This window comes from Antechinus flavipes, chromosome 1, assembly GCF_016432865.1.
Source record: "Antechinus flavipes isolate AdamAnt ecotype Samford, QLD, Australia chromosome 1, AdamAnt_v2, whole genome shotgun sequence".
NCBI classification, from domain to species: domain Eukaryota; kingdom Metazoa; phylum Chordata; class Mammalia; order Dasyuromorphia; family Dasyuridae; genus Antechinus; species Antechinus flavipes.
Window position 1 is genome coordinate 170,200,194 of NC_067398.1, and position 21,958 is coordinate 170,222,151.

Below are 21,958 nucleotides of genomic sequence, written 5' to 3' on the forward strand. Positions count from 1 at the left end.
TTTCAGTTAAAAAAGAAATTACCCATTTTCACTGTGTATGTATGTGTGCTTGTGTATATGTATATATACATACTTTAATATATATATGCATATATACATATATATGTATACACATGTATCCTTTTATATATACCTAGATATATTTTCTTTAATGCAGGAGAAATAACATTTAATTCAAAAAACTATAGAAATGTGAAACTCTTTTAAACCTGTTTTAGATACATTTTAAAAGTTAATGAATATTATTCTATTATTTTCCACAGAACCCCAACCTCTATCTGATGGATAATTAAATACATTTTTTCAAGGATCCATTAGATAATTCATATGGATTCAAGGACTACATGGAACACTCCATAAAAATCACTGTTCCTAATAAGAATTTAATTTTCAATTATTATACATCTGAAAGACCTGGAGAATTTAAAATAATGAACCAGTATGCATTAAAATTTTGTACAAAAAATATCCACCATGTTATATGGATAGAATGTGGTATACTTATAAGGAAAGATTTCTGTTATATGATATCCTTTCTCATAAAATGAATAAAATTTATTTTTGTTCCTCTGAGCAACACACAAAAGTCAAATATTCCCTTATGCCCTTTGGATGCCAATCCAATCAAAGCCATTTCTCAATCTTTAAAACAGATTGTTTGGCTTTGGCTTTTTCATAATGATATGAAACAAAACAAGCAGCAACTTCATCCTGTCAGGAGCTAGATATGTTTTCAGTCTGGAGATAATGGGTCATAAGCAGTTGCTTGGATTTTCTTTAATTTATCACAGTACTTGACAGTTTCTAAGTGTTCAAAACTTTTCTAGTGTATTTTCATTCATTTTATTATTCATTCATTTCATGCTAAGACTGTGCATTGCCATCATTTGTTTTAGAAATTATTCATTTCTCCTGAAAATATGTTTCTCCAATGAAACTCTGAACTTTAATTGTGCCATCTTCCCTCTGTTAAAGATTGGAGGACAAGAATATAGTCATCCTTCCTCTATAGGAAATAGTGAGAAGCCCTGAGGTTCTAGTAGCTTGCCAAAAATCTTAGAATGAGTTATCATAGAATTGAATTCAAAGTGCTATTACTCAGCTAGAGCTTAGTAGACCCATAAGAAAAAAAATGGATAAACACCAAGGCAGTGGTTAAATCTATTGGCCAAATATGTTCAAGATTCAAGTTGCATCGAGTCTGACAATCTGTAGTAAAATACAGAGAATAAATCCTTATATTCCTGATAAGATGGTGGCCACAACTCTGGGCTTCTACCCTTCCTCAAAATGCAAATTTGCCCCTCCTCTTGCTTTGCTTCAAAATAATTCTCAATAAACTTAACTTTTTAAATTAAGTTCAAAAACCTTATAGTAGTTTATACAATTTTAAGTCAATAAATTGAAACATCTGTTAATTTTAAAGATGCAAAGTTTTCCACCTCAGAACTGATATGAAGAGTAGAGAGGTTTCAGGAATGCTGGTAATATGTCTGCCTATAATCTGAGGGAAAATTTTTGCTCATTTACAATATGACATTTTAAAAGGATGAATACTTGTTGGAGAGTAATTTAAAACAGCAATGTGTCCAAATGAAGGTTACTTGTTCACAAGTGATTAAATCATTCCATAGGACGAAAAAGAGACTCAAATTTTTGTTGAATTGGAATGGAATTTTTAATAATATGCACATTTATTGCAAAGTAAAATTTTAAACAAGATTCTCCCCCCCCCCAACTTCCTATGATAGAAAGGTTTTACCTGATCATTTTATTAGAAAAGAATTAGGCAGAATTATTCATAAAACACTTTGACATTCTAAATAGGATTTCTCAAGTCTATTTAGATAAAATGTGTATTTCTTCCAAATTACTTTTGGAATTGTGTGCCATTGAGACCAAATTTTTTCTTTTTATAATAGCCCTCATTGGAGTTGTATATAATTGTTAATGTTTGAAATAATAATATATTTATTTGATTTTTATATGCTTACCAATGCAGTTGTATTTTTCATCTTATACAGTGTTCAGAGGTTAAAAAAAATGTCAAAAACTAACACAAAAAAGACAGCTAGAATATACCAACACCTATACAATGTGCACATTGCGTCATAGCCAAACTCATGGCATAGATCAAAAAAAGAAAATATTCAGATAGCCATTAAAGTATTCAAATCTTTCACTTACCAACCTCCACAATACTAGAGCAATTGGGATCTGTGAAGCCATCTGGACACTCACAGGAAAAAGATTCATCAGCCAGTCCTGTCAAACAGATTCCTCCATTTTCACATGGATTAGAGTCACAAATATCACCTATGGATTGAAGGAACAGGTACTAAGTTTTTTATCCATCCCATCAATCTCATGAAATGAATTATCTATCAATGGGCAGAGATTTTATTTATTCAATTTTTTGCAAGCAACTTTCTATAGATTAATTTGATGCTACTTCTCAGAGCAAAGATTCCATGAACTGAATTCATATAGATGAAAGACATAATTGGATTGATTGAGACACTGAGTTATGAGGAAGAATGACAGAAGTAAGACTTTAAGGGGTTGAGAAGTGAAGAAGAAACAATGAATAGGAGACAGTGAATATAAATAATAGTTTGTTATAGATGGGAACTAAATTAAATATTACTGTCAACTGGGTTCATAAAACACCAAGTTCTCACATGACTGACTATTATTTATAGTAAGTGATCATGTATGATAGTGTGAGAAAAATGATGTTGGTGACCATAATCATGTTTTTTAAATTAATTTTTTGTTTTTGTTGTTCAGTCATTTCAGTTATGTCCTACTCTTCGTTATTCTATTTGGAGCTCTTTTTTTTTTTTTTTTTTTTTTTTTTTTTAAGCAAAGATGCTAGAGTGGTTTGCCATTTTCTTCTCCAGTTCATTTTACACATGAGGAACTGAGGCAAATAGTGGTTTAAGTGACTTGTCCAGGGTAACACAGATCATAAATGAATTTGAACTCAGGTCTGAGTTTAGTGCTCTATCCACTGTGGCCACCTAGCTTTTTGTTTTTATTTTTATTAAATCATTTTAATGATTGTTTTCCTATGATAATTATACATTTTATATATAATATCAACTTTAGTTAAAATTGCTTGCCAACAATTTCAATTTGAACTAATTTATTTCAATATATAAAATACTAATGATTTTCAATCTCTATCTCCATCATGTTTCTTTTGTAGCCATTATTATTCACTTAAAAAAATTTAATTATTATGTACTCAATTATGCTGGTTTTGCTTTTACCATTTTTCATTGTGTTATAAAGGTTTTTCTAGATTTCTCTATATTCCTTATGCTCATTGTTTCAATTACATTACTTTAATATATCATGGTTTATTTAGTCATTCCCTTGTTGTTGGGCAATTATTCTATTTTCAGGTTTTGTTGTTTGTTTTACAATGTGGAATCAGAATTTTAAGCTTCTCCTATTTTTTGCCCCTTTACAGAGTTTGACATTATTTCAAAAGACTATAGGGGATAGCCTATACATTGACACTCTGAAAGACTAAGACATCTTTTCTAAGGAAAATTTCGTTCCTAATCACCATGGTGTTAATGTATTTTACAGTTGTGAAACTTGTTCCTGGGATATTCCAAGGACATTTAATTTGCTTGGTACTCCACTTATTTGTCTTCCAACTCTATATTATATAATTTATCAAATTGTCTTGCCAATCTAATATGAAAAGATAGAAGATGTAGCTTTACTTGATCAGGTTAGTAAAGAACTTGGCTTTGATATTTTTATTATGTCATTTTAAAGGAATGTTTTGATTAAGGAGAAAAGGCAGAGATTTGAATCAGTTATGAAAATATTTGACCAGACTTCTCTCTCTCTTTCTCTCTCTCTCTCTTTGACCATACTTTTGGGGTATATTCCTACCAGTGGAAGGAACTACCAGTGGAAGTAATGGATCAGAAAGTGTAATTTACATCTTTCATTCCATACTGTGAAATTGTTATTTATATATTTGCATTTCTACATACCAAGAGACAGCATGGTATAATGAATAGACAACGGGCTTGAATTTTATAATACTGAAGAAAACAGTATTTAAGCTTTACCTTAGATAGTTACTATCTGAATGATACTGGGTAAGTTGCTTAATTATCTGTGCTTATTTGTAAAATAATTTCTTGGATTTGATAATCTCTAAGGTACCTTTGATATATAAATCCATAATCCTACATTACAGTTGTGTGTACCCAGGCTGGCAAGCACTGAGTTTCACTTAAAAAAAAAATTTTTTTTATGCTTATCATTTAATGGCAAATTAATTTGCATAGACTAGGAGTGTTATATGACTGTCACACATATATAAATACTTGAGAAATGTGATAATATCAGTATTATTATATTCAATGGGATTTTGTGCAAAACTATGTTGTACCTCAACAATATAAATGTGTCCTTTCTGTCCATCTAAATGTAAATTCTATCATGTCAAAAATTCATATGCATTGGGGATATGTCTATCAACATAAATTGAGAAATATATAGAAAACTGTTTATAACCATTTCTTAGAGAAGTTTAACTGATATAAAGGAAAACACATGATTTATTTACCAGAGTGAGAGGCATGGCAGTGAGATGGAGAAAACATGTTGAGGAAGGGTAGTACAGAATATTTAGCTTAGATCTATCAAAGTTGAAACATTTAAATTGTATCTAGATGACACTCACAAAAGATTAAAAAAAAATTAATGCAAAATCTAAAATGAGTTGACAGCATTTCTACAGTGATCTATTCCTATCATTAATGATAATGGAAGAATGGCATTTAAGCCCTAATAATTCAATTCAATTTAATCCAATAAGAATTTCTTAAGCATCTACTATGTGCCAATTAATTTGCTAATATTTCAGTATTGAATGGCTTGTAGTCAGAAAGAGCTGATGGGGGAGCTTGTAGATACAGAAGAAATTGGCAGCACAATTTTAAAGCATTCAGTGATAAATTTTCTAGATGTTTGAAGGTGAGTGAAACTCCAAAAGAACTGAAAAGATTATAGATCATTTCATTGACTCCCACTCCACCCAATTCTTCCCTTATTCTCCCCAAATGAGCAATAAGACATTAGCAACTTCTGGCTCATAGGCCTCCTTTCTCATTTTTAGAAAATCTTTATGAGAATGACTTATACATTCTCTGAAGATAGCCTTTATGAATCTTTGAGAAGGAAATAAGCAAGATTTTGAAGATGGTTTTCTACTAAATATATCATCTTTGAGTACATCTTTGATAGAGGAATGTAAAGAATATAACACTGCATTGTGTTTGCTGATTGCTCAGTGTAAAAAAGAGTATATGACTCCATGCAGTCAAATATAGCCTTATAGATTCTCTTCTGAGTAGGATTTACCCAGTGTTCCTTGTATTTATCAAGGTAAATCCTTTTACCCAGTGTTCCTTGATAAATACAACTAGAAAGATAGATTTAATTAACTGATGATCAATGTCAAATATCAATGCTAGTAAATATAAAAATATGCTCAATAAAGAGGTTTGCCACCATCATGGATGATTCTGCTCTACAACCAAATGTAAAAGAGATATCCTAGATAAATGAGTTTCTTCACATTTTCTTTTTCGCAATTAACATTGTTCTAGCTGTATGGAGTCATAAAACACTACAGGCATTCTTCAGTGGGACTCCAAACACTCAAAAGAGATCATCCTAGTAAGAAGAAATCACCCAACAACAATTACCGACAACCACCACCACCATCTCTACCACCACTAAATAAGAATAATTAAGGAACAGCCTACTGCAGTAGTCTAATGTGAGAAGTTGATAATTCTGAATGTTTTTATTGACATTATAGGAAATGAAAAGTATGACATGAGAAAATATTGATTGGTAGTTAAAAAAAAAAAAAAAATTCAGAATTAAAATGTAATTACCATCTTTTGTTTCCACACCTTTTTTTCTAAATATAGTCTTCATCATTCAATAACCCTTTTTTCTTTTTAAATTTTTTATTATTGGGGGCGGAGCCAAGATGGCAGAGAAGGCACACATGACTTTCTAAGCTCCTCTCTTAACCTTACTATCAATATTATATCCAGCCTCAAAAATAGCCTTGACTGCTACAATTCATAAAGATTGGAAGTACAACCACTCACCAGCCCAAGATAATCTGGAATCTCACCAGAAAAGCTTTGTCCTTGGGGCCGGGAGAAGATCAGCGTAGGCAGGGAAAGAACTAGAGGCTCCAAGTGGAGCCCCAAACTGGAAGTGAGAGCACAGATCACAGCACCAACCCACAGTACCGGGCTTTTCCTTGGGGCAGTTGCGAACCTGCAAGGCAGGGGGGCACAGCCCAGGGCAGCCTCTAATCTGCACAGTGGGGGGCTTGGCTTGGGGCAATAGAACTTTTGCAGGGCAATTTGCTTCAGGGCAGAGACTTCCATCCGAACTGAGTTATTCACTATTTGCTGGTCAGCTGCTAATACCCATAGCCCCACAAAGGCTCTGACCTGGGGCAATGACACTTTCACTGCTTAGTCTCTAGCCTTAGGGCAGTTGACAAACCACACAGCAGATTTCCCCTCAGATTGGGGGAAGGGGAAACTTTCACTCAGAGCACTCCCATCTCGGAGCTTGAAGCCAGTTTACATCTCTTCCTGCTCTGCCAGAAAGCTGGTAACCCACTTGTCCTGAAGGCAAACCCTAAAGGCTTTTAAAAATGAGTAAAAAATTAAAAGGACGATCCATAGCTTCTATACAGAAAAAGAGCAGGTCTGCAACCCCAAAGAGACTAAAAGCAAACAGTCACCAAACAATACCCCAAAGTGGAATGTTACCTATCCCCTTTTACACAATGCTCTCATAGAAGAGACCATTAAAAGTCTCAAAAGAGAGTTAAAAGAAAAATGGGGAAAGGAAAGAGAAGTTTTGAAATATGAATTGGAAAAGGTAAAAAATTCCCAGGAAGTACAGGGAAACAGAATTTGTGAATTGGAAAAAGTAAAAAAAAAATCTCTGGAAAGTAAGATTTGTGAATTGGAGAAGACAAAGAACTCACAAGAAAGTAGGATCTGTGAATTAGAAAAAAGAAAATAATTCACTAAAAAAAAATAGTGAAATGGAGAAAAATTTCATAGTGCAAAACAATTCATTTAAAAACTCAATTGGACATATACAAAAAGAAGTTAAAAAAAGCTAATGAAGAAATTAATTAATGAAAAATCAGAACTGAACAAATAGAAACTAATGATTCATTGAGACAGCAAGAATCAGTCAAGCAAAACCCCCTCAAAAATGATAAATTGGAAAAAAACTATGAAATACCTACTTGGAAAAATGACAGACCTGGAAAATAGATCTAGGAGAGATACTCTGAGGATTATTGGACTTTCTGAAAATTATGATGAAAAAAAGAGCCTAGATACTATTTTACAAGAAATCATCAAAGAGAAATGTCTAGAGGTAATAGAATCAGAAGGTAAAATAGGTATTGAAAGAATTCAATGAACACCTTCTGAAAAAGACTCTAAAATAAAAACTCCAAGGAATATTGTGGCCAAATTTCAGAACTATCAGATTAAGGAAAAAATTTTACAATCAGCCAGAAAAAAATAATTTAAATACCGAGGTGCTACAATAAGGATCACCCAAGATCTGGCTGCCTCCACATTAAAGGATCAAAGGTCCTGGAATCTGATATTGATATTCCGAAAGGCAAAAGAACTTGGATCGCAGCTAAGAATAAACTACCCAGCTAAGCTAAGCATTTTCTTCCAGGGAAGAAGATGGACATTTAATGAAACAAATGAATTCCATTTGTTTCTAAGGAAAAAAAGGGGAACTAAACAAAAATTTGATCTCCAACCATAGGACTCAAGAGATGCAGAAAAAGAAAAATAAACTCTTGAGAATTGTATTTCTGTTGTGAATATACAAAAAGACTACATGTATAATTTGATTTTACTGATATAACATTTAAAAAGGGAAGTAGAAATGGAAAAGGGATAATGTTAGAAAAGGGGGAAAGGGGAGAAAAAAAGAGGGAAACTACATCCCACAAAGAGGCAAAGGAAACTTATCATATATGAGGGAACTTAGAGAAGGGGAGGAACATTGTGTGAATCTTACTCTCATCAGAGTTGGCTCAAAGAGAAAATAATTGACATACTTGTTTTACAGAAAATCCTTTCTCACCACATTAAAAAGGGGGAGAGGAAAAGGGAAAAGAAAAAGAGTAATAAGGGAAAGGTACAAGAAAGGGGAAGAGATTCAAAAGGGGGGAGAGAGGGATCCTAAAGAGGATGAGCACCGTGATACAAGTGGGGCACATAAGTTTAAAACTGGGGAAGAGAGTTAGAGGGGGCAAATAAAAGAAAAACATAATCTAGGGATAACAAGATGGCAGGAAATACAGAATTAGTCATTTTAACCGTAAATGTGAATGGGATGAACTCTCCCATAAAGCAGAGGCAAATAACAGACTGGATCAAAAGTCAGAAACCTACAATATATTGTTTACAGGAAATACATTTACAGCAGGGAGATACATACAGACTAAAGGTAAAAGGCTGGAGCAGAATCTACTATGCTTCAGGTGAAGTAAAAAAAAAGTAGGGATAGCCATCCTTATCTCAGATCAAGCAAATACAAAAACTGATCTAATCAAAAGAGATAAGGAAGGAATCTATATCTTGCTAAAGGGTAGCATAGATAACGAAGCAATATCAATATTAAACATATATGCACCAAGTGGTATAGCATCTAACTTCCTAAAGGAGAAGTTGAGAGTTGCAAGAAGAAATAGACAGCAAAACTGTGGAAGATCTCAATCTTGCACTCTCAGAATTAGACAAATCAAACCACAAAACAAATAAGAAAGAAATTAAAGAGGTAAATATAATATTAGAAAAATTAGGTATGACAGATCTTTGGAGAAAACTGAATGGAGACAGAAAGGAATATACTTTCTTCTCAGTAGTTCATGGAACCTATTCAAAAATTGAACATATATTAGGACATAAAAACCTCAAAATTAAATGCAAAAAGGCAGAAATAGTAAATGCTTTCTTTTCAGATCACAATGCAATAAAAACTACATTCAACAAAAAGATAGAGGTAAATAGACCAAAAAGTAATTGGAAACTAAACAATCTCATCTTAAAGAATGATTGGGTGAAACAGCAAATTATAGATACAATTAATAATTTCACTCAAGATAATGACAATGATGAAACATCATATGAAAATTTGTGGGATGCAGCCAAAGCAGTAATAAGAGGAAATTTTATATCCTTAGAGGCTTACTTGAATAAAATAGAGAAAGAAAAGATCAATGAATTGGGCTTGCAACTAAAAAAAAACTAGAAAAAGACCAAATTAAAACTCTCCAATCAAATACTAAATTTGAAATTCTAAAATTAAAAGGAGAAATTAATAATATTGAAAATAAAAAAACTATTGAAATAATTAATAAAACTAAGAGTTGGTTCTATGAAAAAACCAATAAGCCTTTGGTAAATCTGATTAGAAAAAGGAGGGAGGAAAATCAAATTAGTAGTCTTAAAAATGAAAAGGGAGAACTTTCCACCAATGAAGAGGAAATTAGAGAAATAATAAGGAGTTACTTTGCCCAACTTTATGCCAATAAATTTGATAACCTAAGTGAAATGGATGACTATCCCAAAAATATAGGCTTCCCAGATTAACAGAGGAAGAAGTAAATATCCTAAACAGTCCCATTTTAGAAAAAGAAATAGAACAAGCTATTAATCAACTCCCTAAGAAAAAATCCCCAGGACCAGATGGATTTACATGTGAATTCTACCAAACATTTAAAGAACAATTGGCCCCAATGCTATATAAATTATTTGATAAAATAGGGAATGAAAAAGTCCTACCAATTTCCTTTTATGACACAGACATCAGTACATCAGGTAGTACTGATACCTAAACCAAGTAGGTTGAAAACAGAGAAAGAAAATCATGGCCCAATCTCCCTAATGAATATTGATGCTAAAACCTTAAATAAGATATTAGTAAAAAGACTACAGAAAATCAACCCCCGGATAATACACCATGACCAAGTACAAGGAATGCAGGGCTGGTTCAATATTAGGAAAACTATCAATATAATTGGCCATATTAATAACCAAATTAACAAAAAACATGTTCATCTCAATAGATGCAGAAAAAGCATTTGATAAAATCCAACATCCATTCCCATTAAAAACACTTGAGAGTATAGGAATAAATGGACTTTTCCTTAAAATAATCAGCAGCATCTTTTTAAAACCATCAATAAGCATCATATGTAATGGGGAAAAACTGCATCCATTCCCAATAAGATCAGGAGTGAAATAAGGTTGCCCACTCTCACCATTACTACTCAATATTGTATTAGAAATGCTAGCTTTGGCAATAAGAGTTGAGAAAGAGATTAAAGGAATTAGAGTAGACAATGAGGAAATCAAATTATCACTCTTTGCTGATGATATGATGGTAGACTTAGAGAACCCCAAAGATTCTACTAAAAAGTTATTAGAAATAATCCACAACTTTAACAAAGTTGCAGGATACAAAATAAACCCACATAAATCACCAGCATTCTTATATATCACTAACAAAACCCAACAGAGTTACAAAGAGAAATTCCATTTAAAGTAACTACTAATAGTATAAAATACTTAGGAATCTATCTGCCAAGGGAAAATCAGAAACTTTATGAGCAAAACTACAAAACACTTTCCACACAAATAAAGTCAGATCTAAACAATTGAAAAAATATTAAGTGTTCCTGGATAGGGCGAGCAAATATAATAAAGATGACAATACTACCTAAACTAATCTATTTGTTTAGCTTTATACTGATCAGAATCCAGAAAAAAAAAAACAAAAAAACAAAAAAAAAACTATTTTAATGACCTAGAAAAAATAACAACAAAGTTCATATGAAAAAACAAAAGGTCAAGAATTTCAAGGGAATTAATGAAAAAAAAAATCAAATATATGTGGCTTAGCTGTACCAGATCTAAAATTATATTACAGAGCAGCAGTTACCAAAACCATTTGATATTGGCTAAGGAATAGATTAGTTGATCAGTGGAATAGGTTAGGTTCAAAGGACAAAACAGTCAATAACTATAACAGTCTAGGGTTTGACAAACCTAGAGATCCCAGCTTTTGGGATAAGAACTTACTGTTTGACAAAAATTGCTGGGAAAATTGGAAACTAGTATGGCAGAAATTAGGCATCGACCCATACTTAACACCGTACACCAAGATAAGGTCAAAATAGGTTCATAACCTAAACATAAAGAATGAGATTATAAATAAATTAGAGGAACACAGGATAGTTTACCTCTCAGACCTGTGGAAGAGGAAGGAATTTATGACCAAAGAAGAACTGGAGATCATTACTGATCACAAAATAGAAAATTTCGATTATACCAAACGGAAAAATTTTTGTACAAACAAAACTAATGCAGACAAGATTAGAAGGGAAGCAATAAACTGGGAAAATATTTTTACAGTCAAAGCTTCTGATAAAGGACTCATTTCTGAAATATATAGAGAATTGACTCTAATTTATAAGAAATCAAGCCATTCTCCAATTGATAAATGATCAAAGGATATGAACAGACAATTTTCAGATGAAGAAATTGAAACTATTACCACTCACATGAAAGAGTGTTCCAAATCACTATTAATCAGAGAAATGCAAATTAAGACAACTCTGAGATACCACTACACACCTGTCAGATTGGCTAGAATGACAGGGAAAGATGATGGGGAATGTTGGAGGGGATGTGGGAAAACAGGAACACTAATACATTGTTGGTGGAATTGTGAATACATCCAACCATTCTGGAGAGCAATTTGGAACTATGCTCAAAAAGTTATCAAACTGTGCATACCCTTTGATCCAGCAGTGTTACTACTGGGCTTATATCCCATAGAGATCATAAAAAAGAGAAAGGGATCTGTATGTGTACGAATGTTTGTGGCAACCCTCTTTATAGTGGCCAGAAACTGGAAAATGAGTAGATGTCCATCATTTGGAGAATAGCTCAATAAATTGTGATATATGAATATTATGGAATATTATTGTAAGAAATGACCAACAGGATGATTTCAGAAAGGCCTGGAGAGGCTTACACGAACTGATGCTGAGTGAAACAAGCAGGGCCAGGAGATCATTATACACTTCAACAACAATACTATGTGATGATCAATTCTGATGGACCTGGCCATCTTCAGCAATGAGATGAACCAAATCACTTCCAATAGAGCAGTAATGAACTGAACCAGCTATGCCCAGTGAAAGAACTCTGGGAGATGACTACCAATGATTACATTAAATTCCCAATCCCTATATTTTTGCCTGCCTGCATTTTGGATTTCCTTCACAGGCTAATTGTACAATATTTCAGAGCCCGACTCTTTTTGTACAGCAAAATAATGATTTGGTCATGTATACTTATTGTGTATCTAATTTATGCTTTAATATATTTAACATCTACTGGTCATCCTGCCATCCAGGGGAGGGGGTGGGGGAAAAGAGGGGGAAAATTGAAACAAAAGATTTGGCAATTGTCAATGCTGTAAAATTACCCATTAATATAACTTATAAATAAAAAGCTATCAAAATTTTTTTTTATTATTTATCTTATCATTATCTTTAAAATTTCAGTTCCATTTTTCCTTTCTGCCCTCCCCTATTCCCTGAAAACCAAGTGATATAATAATAATTATCAATATCAACACAATCAATGATCAAATATTGATATCAATTCATATCAATATGCTACTAATTATATATGTGAAATCCTGAAAAACATTTCCATAGCTACATCATGGAGAAGCGAGAAAAAGAAAGTGAGAAAACTATGTTTCAATTTGAGTTCATCAGTTCTCTGTCAGAAAATGGAAAATATTTTTCTTTTTTTTTTTTAATTTTTATTTAATAATTACTTTATATTGACAGAATCCATGCCAGGGTAATTTTTTTTACAACATTATCCCTTGCACTCGTTTCTGTTACAATTTTTTTCCCCTCCCTCCCTCCACCCCCTCCCCTAGATGGCAAGCAGTCCTTTATATGTTGGATATGTTGCAGTATATCCTAGATACAATATATGTTTGCAGAACTGAACAGTTCTCTTGTTGCATAGGGAGAATTGGATTCAGAAGGTATAAATAACCCGGGAAGAGAAACAAAAATGCAGATAGTTCACATTCGTTTCCCAGTGTTCAGAAAGTGGAAAATATTTTTCATCACGACTTTTTTTGGAACTATCTTGGATCATTGCATTTATCAAAATATCTTAGTCTTTCACAATTTGTCATCATTACAACATTGCTATGACTGTGAACAATGATTTCCTAGTTCTGCTCATTTCATTTTGAATCAATTCATATAAGTCTTCTTGTGTTTTATTAATTTTTTTTGTTTGTCATTTCTTATAGCACACTAAAATTCCATTAAATCATATGCCACAATTTTTTTCATTTTCCCAATTTATGGACATTGCTTCAATTTCTAATTGTTTGTGATCATAAAGAGTTGCTATAACTATCACTGTAAAACTGCTTTTCCTTTATCTTTGATCACTTTGGGATACAGTCTGAATAGTTGTATTGCTGAGTCAAAACATATACAATTTTGTAGCCCTTCAAGTATAGTTACAAATTGTTCTCTAGAATGGTTGAACTAATTCATAACTCTATACATAGTTCACCAGCGTATCTATTTTTTTTTCTTATTCCTTCTATTATTTGTCATTTCTGATAGCTAAATGAGGTGATATCCTAGAGCTCTTTCATTTTACACTTCTCTATTAGTGATTTAGACATTTTTGAATATAACTATAGTTTTGAAAATGTTTTTCTCAAAATTGCCTGTTTTAATTTCTTAATAACTAATAAATTAGGGAATGACACTTATTCCTAATAATTTTACTCAGTTCTCTACAAATTTGAGAAAAGGTATCTTTACCAGAGAAACTTGAAATTTTTTTTATTTCCCTCGTTGTCTATGGTGATTCTTTTAACAAAGAAGAAAAAAAAACAACATTAATCAAGATCAGTTAATAAAATCATCTCAGCTGATGTAATACGCAATATTCACACACATACACACATATTTTGAGTCAGCATCAATATTTTGTAGTGATGCTACCTAAGATGTAAATTTTAGAATATGATTATTTGCAAAGAATCAGATTTGTGCAGACCCTTGGTACAATGGAAAGACAGATATAAGCAAAATGAAATATATTACAACATCACCAAAAATACCATAAAATACAACATTAAGTCACATATTTGGATAACATATTTGGAACAGTATTTAATGACATCATAAACTCACCAAAGTATCAAAATATGAAAAAAAAATATCCCCAATATAGTCATAGAACTGTATCATTTAAGGCAGAGGTATGTAAAATATATGGGTGTTTGTAGCCCACAAGATTCTTCAGTGCAGCTCAAACTAGATTAAAATGTAATTGAATTTTTTTTTTAATTAAAAGAACAATGGACAATAGATAGTTTTAATATATGGTTTTCAAAGGCAAGATGTTTCCCATGGAGTATTCATGGTTTAGTGGCCCTTGTTTCTATTTAACATCATACTTTAAGGTATTTTTCATTATGTCCTTTGATATCTATAGGCACTTATTTGTCAACTTAGGAAACTTATATATATGTTAAATGATTTTCACAAGATACATGGTAATACAATTTGAACTCCTCAAGGACAGGAATTATTTCATTTTTGTGTCTTTCCCTATTGTACTTAACATTATTAAGGTAAATATTAAAAGCTTGTTTGCTTATTAATTAGCTGATTGATTGATGCTTGCACAGATCTGAGTAGTAGATCTGAGATCAGAATCCACTCTTACAGATTCCTGGAATTATGAAATTTTAGAAGGAAAAGGGACTTTAGTGATCATTCAAATCATTTGTTTCATTCAAAAGATTATAAATGCAAACCACTAATAATTGAAGAAAGGCAAATAAAAGCAAGTTGGCATTTAACACCTCACAACCATCAGATTGGCAAAATGCTAAAGGAAAAAAAAAAGGACAAATGCTAGATGGGTGGTAGGAAACTAAGCACATTAATACACTATTTGTGAAATTATGAATTTTTATAGTCATTTTGGAAAGGAATTTGGAATTATCTCCCCCTCCTGAATTTTACAAATTTTTTGACACAAACACTTTTAGTAGGACTTACCTCAATAAGGTGAAAGGAAAAGAAAAAAGATGCTTACATACAAAAAAACTTATAGTGACTCCATAATTGGGGAGGAAAGAAAAATAAAGTTGACATCTACCAACTGGGGAATGACTAAAACAATATGGCATATGAATATATTTGAATGTTATTCTATAAGAAATGGCAAAATGAAGAGTTTCATAGATATTGATGGTGAGCAAAATGGTCAGAACCAGGAAAACAATGTATGCAATCATAACAACACAACTTTGAAAGATTTTAGAATTATGATTGATTCAATTACAAGCCATGATTTCAGATAAATGAAGACGAAAAGTATTCTATGCACCTCTTGCTAAAGCATTAAAAGACTTAAAATGAAGAATGAAACATATACATGTATGTGTATATATAAACAAATATATATATGTGTATATATATATATAAACATGGTCACACAAAAACAAATTTCCATACTGGCTATGTAAAATTAATCTACTTATATTGCATATATACATATGTATATGCATATATTATATATTTGTATATATTTATTTTACAAAGCCAATGTGGAAATTTGTCTTGTTTGATAATTCATGATTATTGTGAGGATTTTTCTCTTTCTTATTGTAAAGTGGAAAAAGTAGAAAGAAGAAAAAGTCAATGTAAACCAGAAAGTAATAAAATTAAGTCTGGAGAAAGGAGAAAGATGAGAAAACAGATTTAGGAAATTTCTAAGTGTCTTCCCTGGACCAGCACAATTCAGCACAATTTTTTCAGGTTACAAATAGAATGAAACAGCTTGTCTAATGTCACATAGGTAGTAAGTGACACAGCTGGTATTCAAACCCAAGTCCTCCAACTCAATAAATCACATCACCTTCACCTCTCTGGAATTCAGCTTTCTCATCTGTAAAATTCAGGGAGTCATTCTTTCAACTCTAGATCTATGGTTCTATAATCTCTTATCTTATGACCATACATTCATCATTCTTTCTACTATACCACAATATTGACAGTCTTAAGGGGGAAAACAATCTTTCCTAAATGGATTTTATTTCTTTTAGGGGAAAGAAAATGGTTATCAGTGGCTGTGTTATTATCCTTAGAGAGACAGTAATACTGTGAAAGGCTAAGTATTTTGGTGATCTATTAAGTATTCTTTTGGTTAAAACACATATGAGATGATTCAATACTAAAACCAATTAAAATACACTTCAGAGACTTCTGATGCCCTGTAGTGTCAATTAATTTAGGGAAGTGTCAACTCAGGTAAGAACTTCTGAGTGAAATACAATAAAATCTTGCACTTCAAGCAAAGCAGTGTGTTTTTCTTTTTCTTTTTCTTTTTTTTTTTCTTTTCTTTTTTTTCCCTCCCTCAGTGATTATGTTGGCATGGTCTATTAAAACCATCAGTGTAACTAGTCTAAAGAGGCTCAACTGATCAGGAAAAATAGGGCAGTCCAAGATTCTGTGACTCTGCAATCTTTTTCACTGACACATATAAAATGCAGCTGTGCACAGAATAATCCATGAGCAGTGTTATATCTACCTATTTCCTGGCTGGTATTCTTCTGTTTTACATTAGGGCAGATATGTTTAATTTGAATCTAACTATGTTTTATGATTCTGCCTCCCGTTTATGGCAGATGCAGGCAAATTAAGCTGATGCCGATTTGCCTTTTGGCAGTAGCATGAGGCAATTATTTTCCCCAAGGCAAGAAATCATTGTCTGCTATATTTAACTTACTGTTTCCATGCTCACTCCACCTACTCTCCAGGCTGCAGAGTTGACTGTGATGTACTTGCCTGGATTCAGTGTCTCCTTCAGACATTTCACTAGCCTTCTGTCCATTTTCAACAGATTATTGCACTTTTAGTGACTTTAATAACTTGTCTTATCTTTATTTTTATAACTTAATAATCATTGACCTTTAGATCTTGATATAGTTATTTAGATGGTATAAAACTTACTCTCTACAATGATTTAACGCGTTAAAAACAAAAACCTCTCAAAGAATGTGTTGTTGAACTTGAACCCAAATTCATTGTTTAGACTCTACAGATTATGAACACATACACTCCAAATGATGGAAAAATGATGAAACATTTGGATATAGTTTAGCAAAATGGTTATTTAAAAAGCATGTAGTGCAAGTTTAAGTTTCTCCATTTACAATTCAGGATAAAATAAAGTTACTTTAGAAACTGGTCTCACAGTTGCCACAAATCACACAAGTAATGTCTAAATCAGGCTTCCAATTTAGATCTCCTGAATCCAAGCCTAGCACTCTTTTCACTACATCTCAGTACTGCTTCTCTCTTATGGTGGGGTAAATTGTTCCATTCTCATGTTTCTTGGCTATGAAAATTGACAGTTGAATTCTCCCAATTGAATGAATGAGTAAAAAAAAAAAATAAATGCTTATTATGTGTAAAATTCTGTGTTAAGTGTAGGTAAAATAAGTAAATATAGTCCTTGTTCTCAAGGAGTTCACATTTTAATAGAGGAGAAAACACACGTAAGTTTCTCCTGTTAAGTCAGATGGAAAGTCCTGTCATCTTTATGATAAAGTAGCAAAACAGGGAAATAAATCTTTTATGTCATTTCTATTGATAAAACTATAAATATTTTCATTGTTCAATGAATTAAAAATGCCAAATATTTTAGCGATAGAAACTTATTTTCCCTTTCTCCACTCCCTACACTATCTCCCTGGGTCTTCATTTTTTTGTGGCTGCTGAAGTAAAATTTTCATTCTCTGAAGTGACAGTTGATACGTAGCTTCTCCAAAAGGATCCTCTGGATCATTGTTGCCAACCTTTTAATTTCATGTCAATCTTTAGAAGGTTCTATTTAATTTAATGTTACTTTAATTGCTGATACTCAAATTTCCTAATTTTTATTGAAATTCTAGTATGTATGTGAAGAGTACTATGGTAAGCATTAAGGAGAGGGTAAGCAAAAATATGACAGTTTATACCCTCAAGGAGTTTACATTTTGCTGAAATATAAATCTTTAAGACTTGTTATTATTGCCATCAGCATACCTTTAATAGGGAAAGGGGAATACAGGATTCCAGGACCTTATGCATATTAGCCATGCCTACCTATGTGTATCTACTATACATTGAATTCAAAATATCACTTTTGTAAATTCTCTCACTACATGTAATACAGTAGGATCCTTTAGTATCTTTTCTTTGAGATTCTATAAATATTTAATACACATAAATTAATTTAATTTACATTATAATCAAATGGTGCAATCATGGGCCTTATATACATGGTAGACATTTAATATTGTTTATTAAATTAAATGAAGTAGAATTAAGAAATATATCAAATATTTATATGGGAAAATAAATAGAATATTAAGATGATTTCCCATAATAATAGAGTTAGGATATGTTAGTTAAATTACTCATTAGAGTCATAAAATTACTGGATTATGGTAGAAATTTCAGAGGTTACCAAATCTAATTTCCTCATTTTATAAATAAAAGAACCAGGACACCAAGAAGTTAAATAATTTGCCCAAATTCTTATAACTGATTAGGTTACCAAGAGGCAGAGTTCAGACCTGAACCTATATATTCTGGTTCTAAATCCAGTATCCTTTCACTTCTACTACAGATGCCAAAAAAACTTAGGTGCCAAATGTCAGTTCTACTGATTGCTACCTGTGTACCCATGGGCATGTCCTTAACCTTTCAGTCTTATTTTTCTTTAGCTATGGAATTAAGGGCTTAGATTAGATAATCAGATTACAAATTTAGATTTGGAAACAGCTTTCTAGATGATCCAATTCAAACCTTTAGTTTTTTAAATAAAAAAAATTGAATCTTATTTAAATAACTTTCATGGTATCACAAAGAGAGTAAGTGTCTCAAGTAGAATTTGAACCCACTTTTTCCTGATTTCAAATTCATTTGGCTTTATCTACTCCCTATTACTCTAAGATTCTCTCTAGTTCTAAATCTTATGACAATCCTAGACATCCTATTCCATATCTAATGTACTTTCATTAGATTAAGTTAGATATTAGCATGTTCATCTCAAAACAGAGAGAATAAATTTGGCTTCATTGGTCAAAATCAAAATTTGAACTACCCTGTAAATCAGAGCTTCATAAACTGTGGGCTACAACTCCACATGGGGTCATGTGGTAATGTGAGAGGATGTAAAAATTTGGCAACAGTAAAAAATATCAAACATTTCACCAAAATTTAATTGTTTATGTAAAAATAAAGTGCATTCATCTCATTAGTATGCAAATTTGCTTTCATTTTTAATAAATGGTAAATATATATATTTACATATATATATTTACCAAAGAATTGTTTTAAAATAAATTTATAATTTATTATCAATAAATGTTATTTGTATGCCCATTCTATATATCTAGGATCATATAAAAAGTTCTCTGATAAAAAAGAGTGATGAGTGGAAAAGTTTAAGAAGCCCTGCTGTAAATAATGTACTTCACTAAACAAGCAAACTCTAACACACAAGTGAGCAATAACTACTTAACATGAGATAAAGTTCATGAGAATTTGCATACTCAAATTAGTAAAACTCACTGAAAATGTTAGCACCCTTATGATTTACTGCCTATGAAATTACACAGAACAAAATAAATGTCACTTTTTGAATCAACAATATGCCTTTCAATTTACATTTGTTCCTCTTGAGAGGTCATTTACATTGAAATAGTGAATTCTGATTTGTTACATGGTCTACTTAGTTTTGATGCACAGACTGATTTTTTAAAGCAAAATTTTAAAAAGTAAAACTTATGGATATGTGACTGGTTCTGGTTTATTTAAATGTAATTTATTATTATATATTAACAAAATTTCATTCTGTCCATTAAAAAAAAAAACATACATTCCATTTGAAGGGCTCTGCTTTTCAATAAGGATAAAAGAATGCATAAGAAGATTCATATTTCAGTAGATAAAACTTTGTTCTAAAGTATGCATTTGATGTTAAATAATTGGATATCTTTTCTGGAATATTCTATCCAATTACCCCCTTCCAGATCTAAAGGGATCCACACTATATAGTTAGGATAGGAAAACTAAAAATAAAAGCAAACTACAACTTCAAATTCTCAATTTAAATTTTGACCATGGTATTTTAATCAGAGATGCTCTCATCTATTAGCCTATTTTCTTTCTTCTTTTTTTTTTTTTTTTTTTTTACTATTGCTAATGCACCCACATTAAGAAACTCAAAAGGATCTTAGAAAACTATCAGTACAGGGATCAATGCAGCAGCAACAGTTTTCCTCCAGAAAATACCAGAAAGCAGCAAGAATTATTACTAAACATGCACTCCTATATAAAGTTCATCTCCTTGGTCACAAAGATCCAAAATGATGACTAACAAAACTGGAGTCAAATTGTGCAGTGCCATTGTGCACAGAGGTCTCAGAAGCTTACATATTAATAAGGATTCTGCTTTTAGTGGGCATAAAATAAGTGACATAATCTAAATCCAATCATTTAGCCAATCAATCAATTATCAAGCATTTATAAGTATTCATTGTTTGCCAGGATGATGAGGATACAAATACAACAATTGAACAATCCTAACTCTTTAGGATCTGAATCAAAGCAGGGGGTAAAATGTGGCTATGTAAATAAATAAATACAGAATAAATACAAAATAAATTCAAGGTAATTAAAGTTGTGCCAATCATTTAAAATAATTTTCATGTGCTGAGAACCCAATAAGTTTTTTTTTTTTTAATTGAATTGCTTACTTTAGAGCTTAACTCAAATCACTTACCCAAGGAAATATTCTATCATATCTAGAACTTCTCAAAGTTATTTGTCCATTGCAGATTTTTAATGTTTATAGAAGTGAAGTCTTCTATTTTAATGACCCTTTTAATTTTACCATACATTTCTTTTGTAACGTTCTAAAGCATTTGTATAATAGTACTTTAGTAACCTGAGTTGTTTGATATCATTCTATTGCATGAGATCAAAGGACATGTTTTGTTTAAATTTTATAAGCACAAATTGTGCAGCTCTGCATGTAATAGGTGCTTACTAAATAATATAATTGTAACAATAGCTCCTAAGTAAGGTAACAGTGGGCAGAAAAAAATATAGGATTCAAAATCAGAAATCCTGGGTTCGTAAACTATCTCTGTATTTGCTTTCTGGATAACCATTGAAAATTCATTTTTTCCATCTGTGTTTGACTTTTCTCATTTGTAAAATGAAGGAGGTGGAATATTCTAATTGGAAACAATTCTTAATCTTATGATCTATGGCAGATCAGACTCCAGATCTATGCTTCTTCCTTGCATTAAAATTCATTTTCTTTCTTCTTTTTAAAAATTTTATTGTTTTGTTCTTTCGTGGAGCAGATTTTGCATATATTTTTTTTTTCCTTTAAGAATTAATGCCTGTACTGTTTTCAGTAATCAGCACCTTTATGGAAATTAAAGATGAAGGAATTCCTAGAGATAGAATATGTAGCTCCTCTCCCCAAAATGTAATTATCTTCTTTTCCATAGCCCAAAATGAGATAAAATAAGCCATGAAACAACTACTAAAGAAAAGCGGGGGGGGGGGGGGAGAGCCAAGATGGCGGAGCAGGCACACACGACTCTCTAAGCTCCTGTCATTACCCTCATAACCAACTATTTAATCCAGCCTCAAAAATAACTCTTCACTGCTAAAATTCATGAAGATAAGAAGCACTAC

The 21,958-nt window shown here is 31.8% G+C and overlaps 1 protein-coding gene across 2 annotated transcripts in view; it reads right to left on the reverse strand.

Annotated features, from left to right (window-relative positions):
- Positions 1–21,958, reverse strand: part of EDIL3 (EGF like repeats and discoidin domains 3) — a 634,428-nt gene that overhangs the window by 486,148 nt on the left and 126,322 nt on the right. Inside the window, exon 2 of one of the 2 annotated variants that reach the window (XM_051993052.1) lies at positions 2,188–2,316. The exons of the other annotated variant lie outside the window; for it this stretch is intronic. Within the exon in view, the coding sequence (XP_051849012.1) occupies positions 2,188–2,316 (129 nt within the window). The remainder of the gene's footprint in view (positions 1–2,187; positions 2,317–21,958) is intronic. 2 annotated transcript variants of the gene reach the window in all.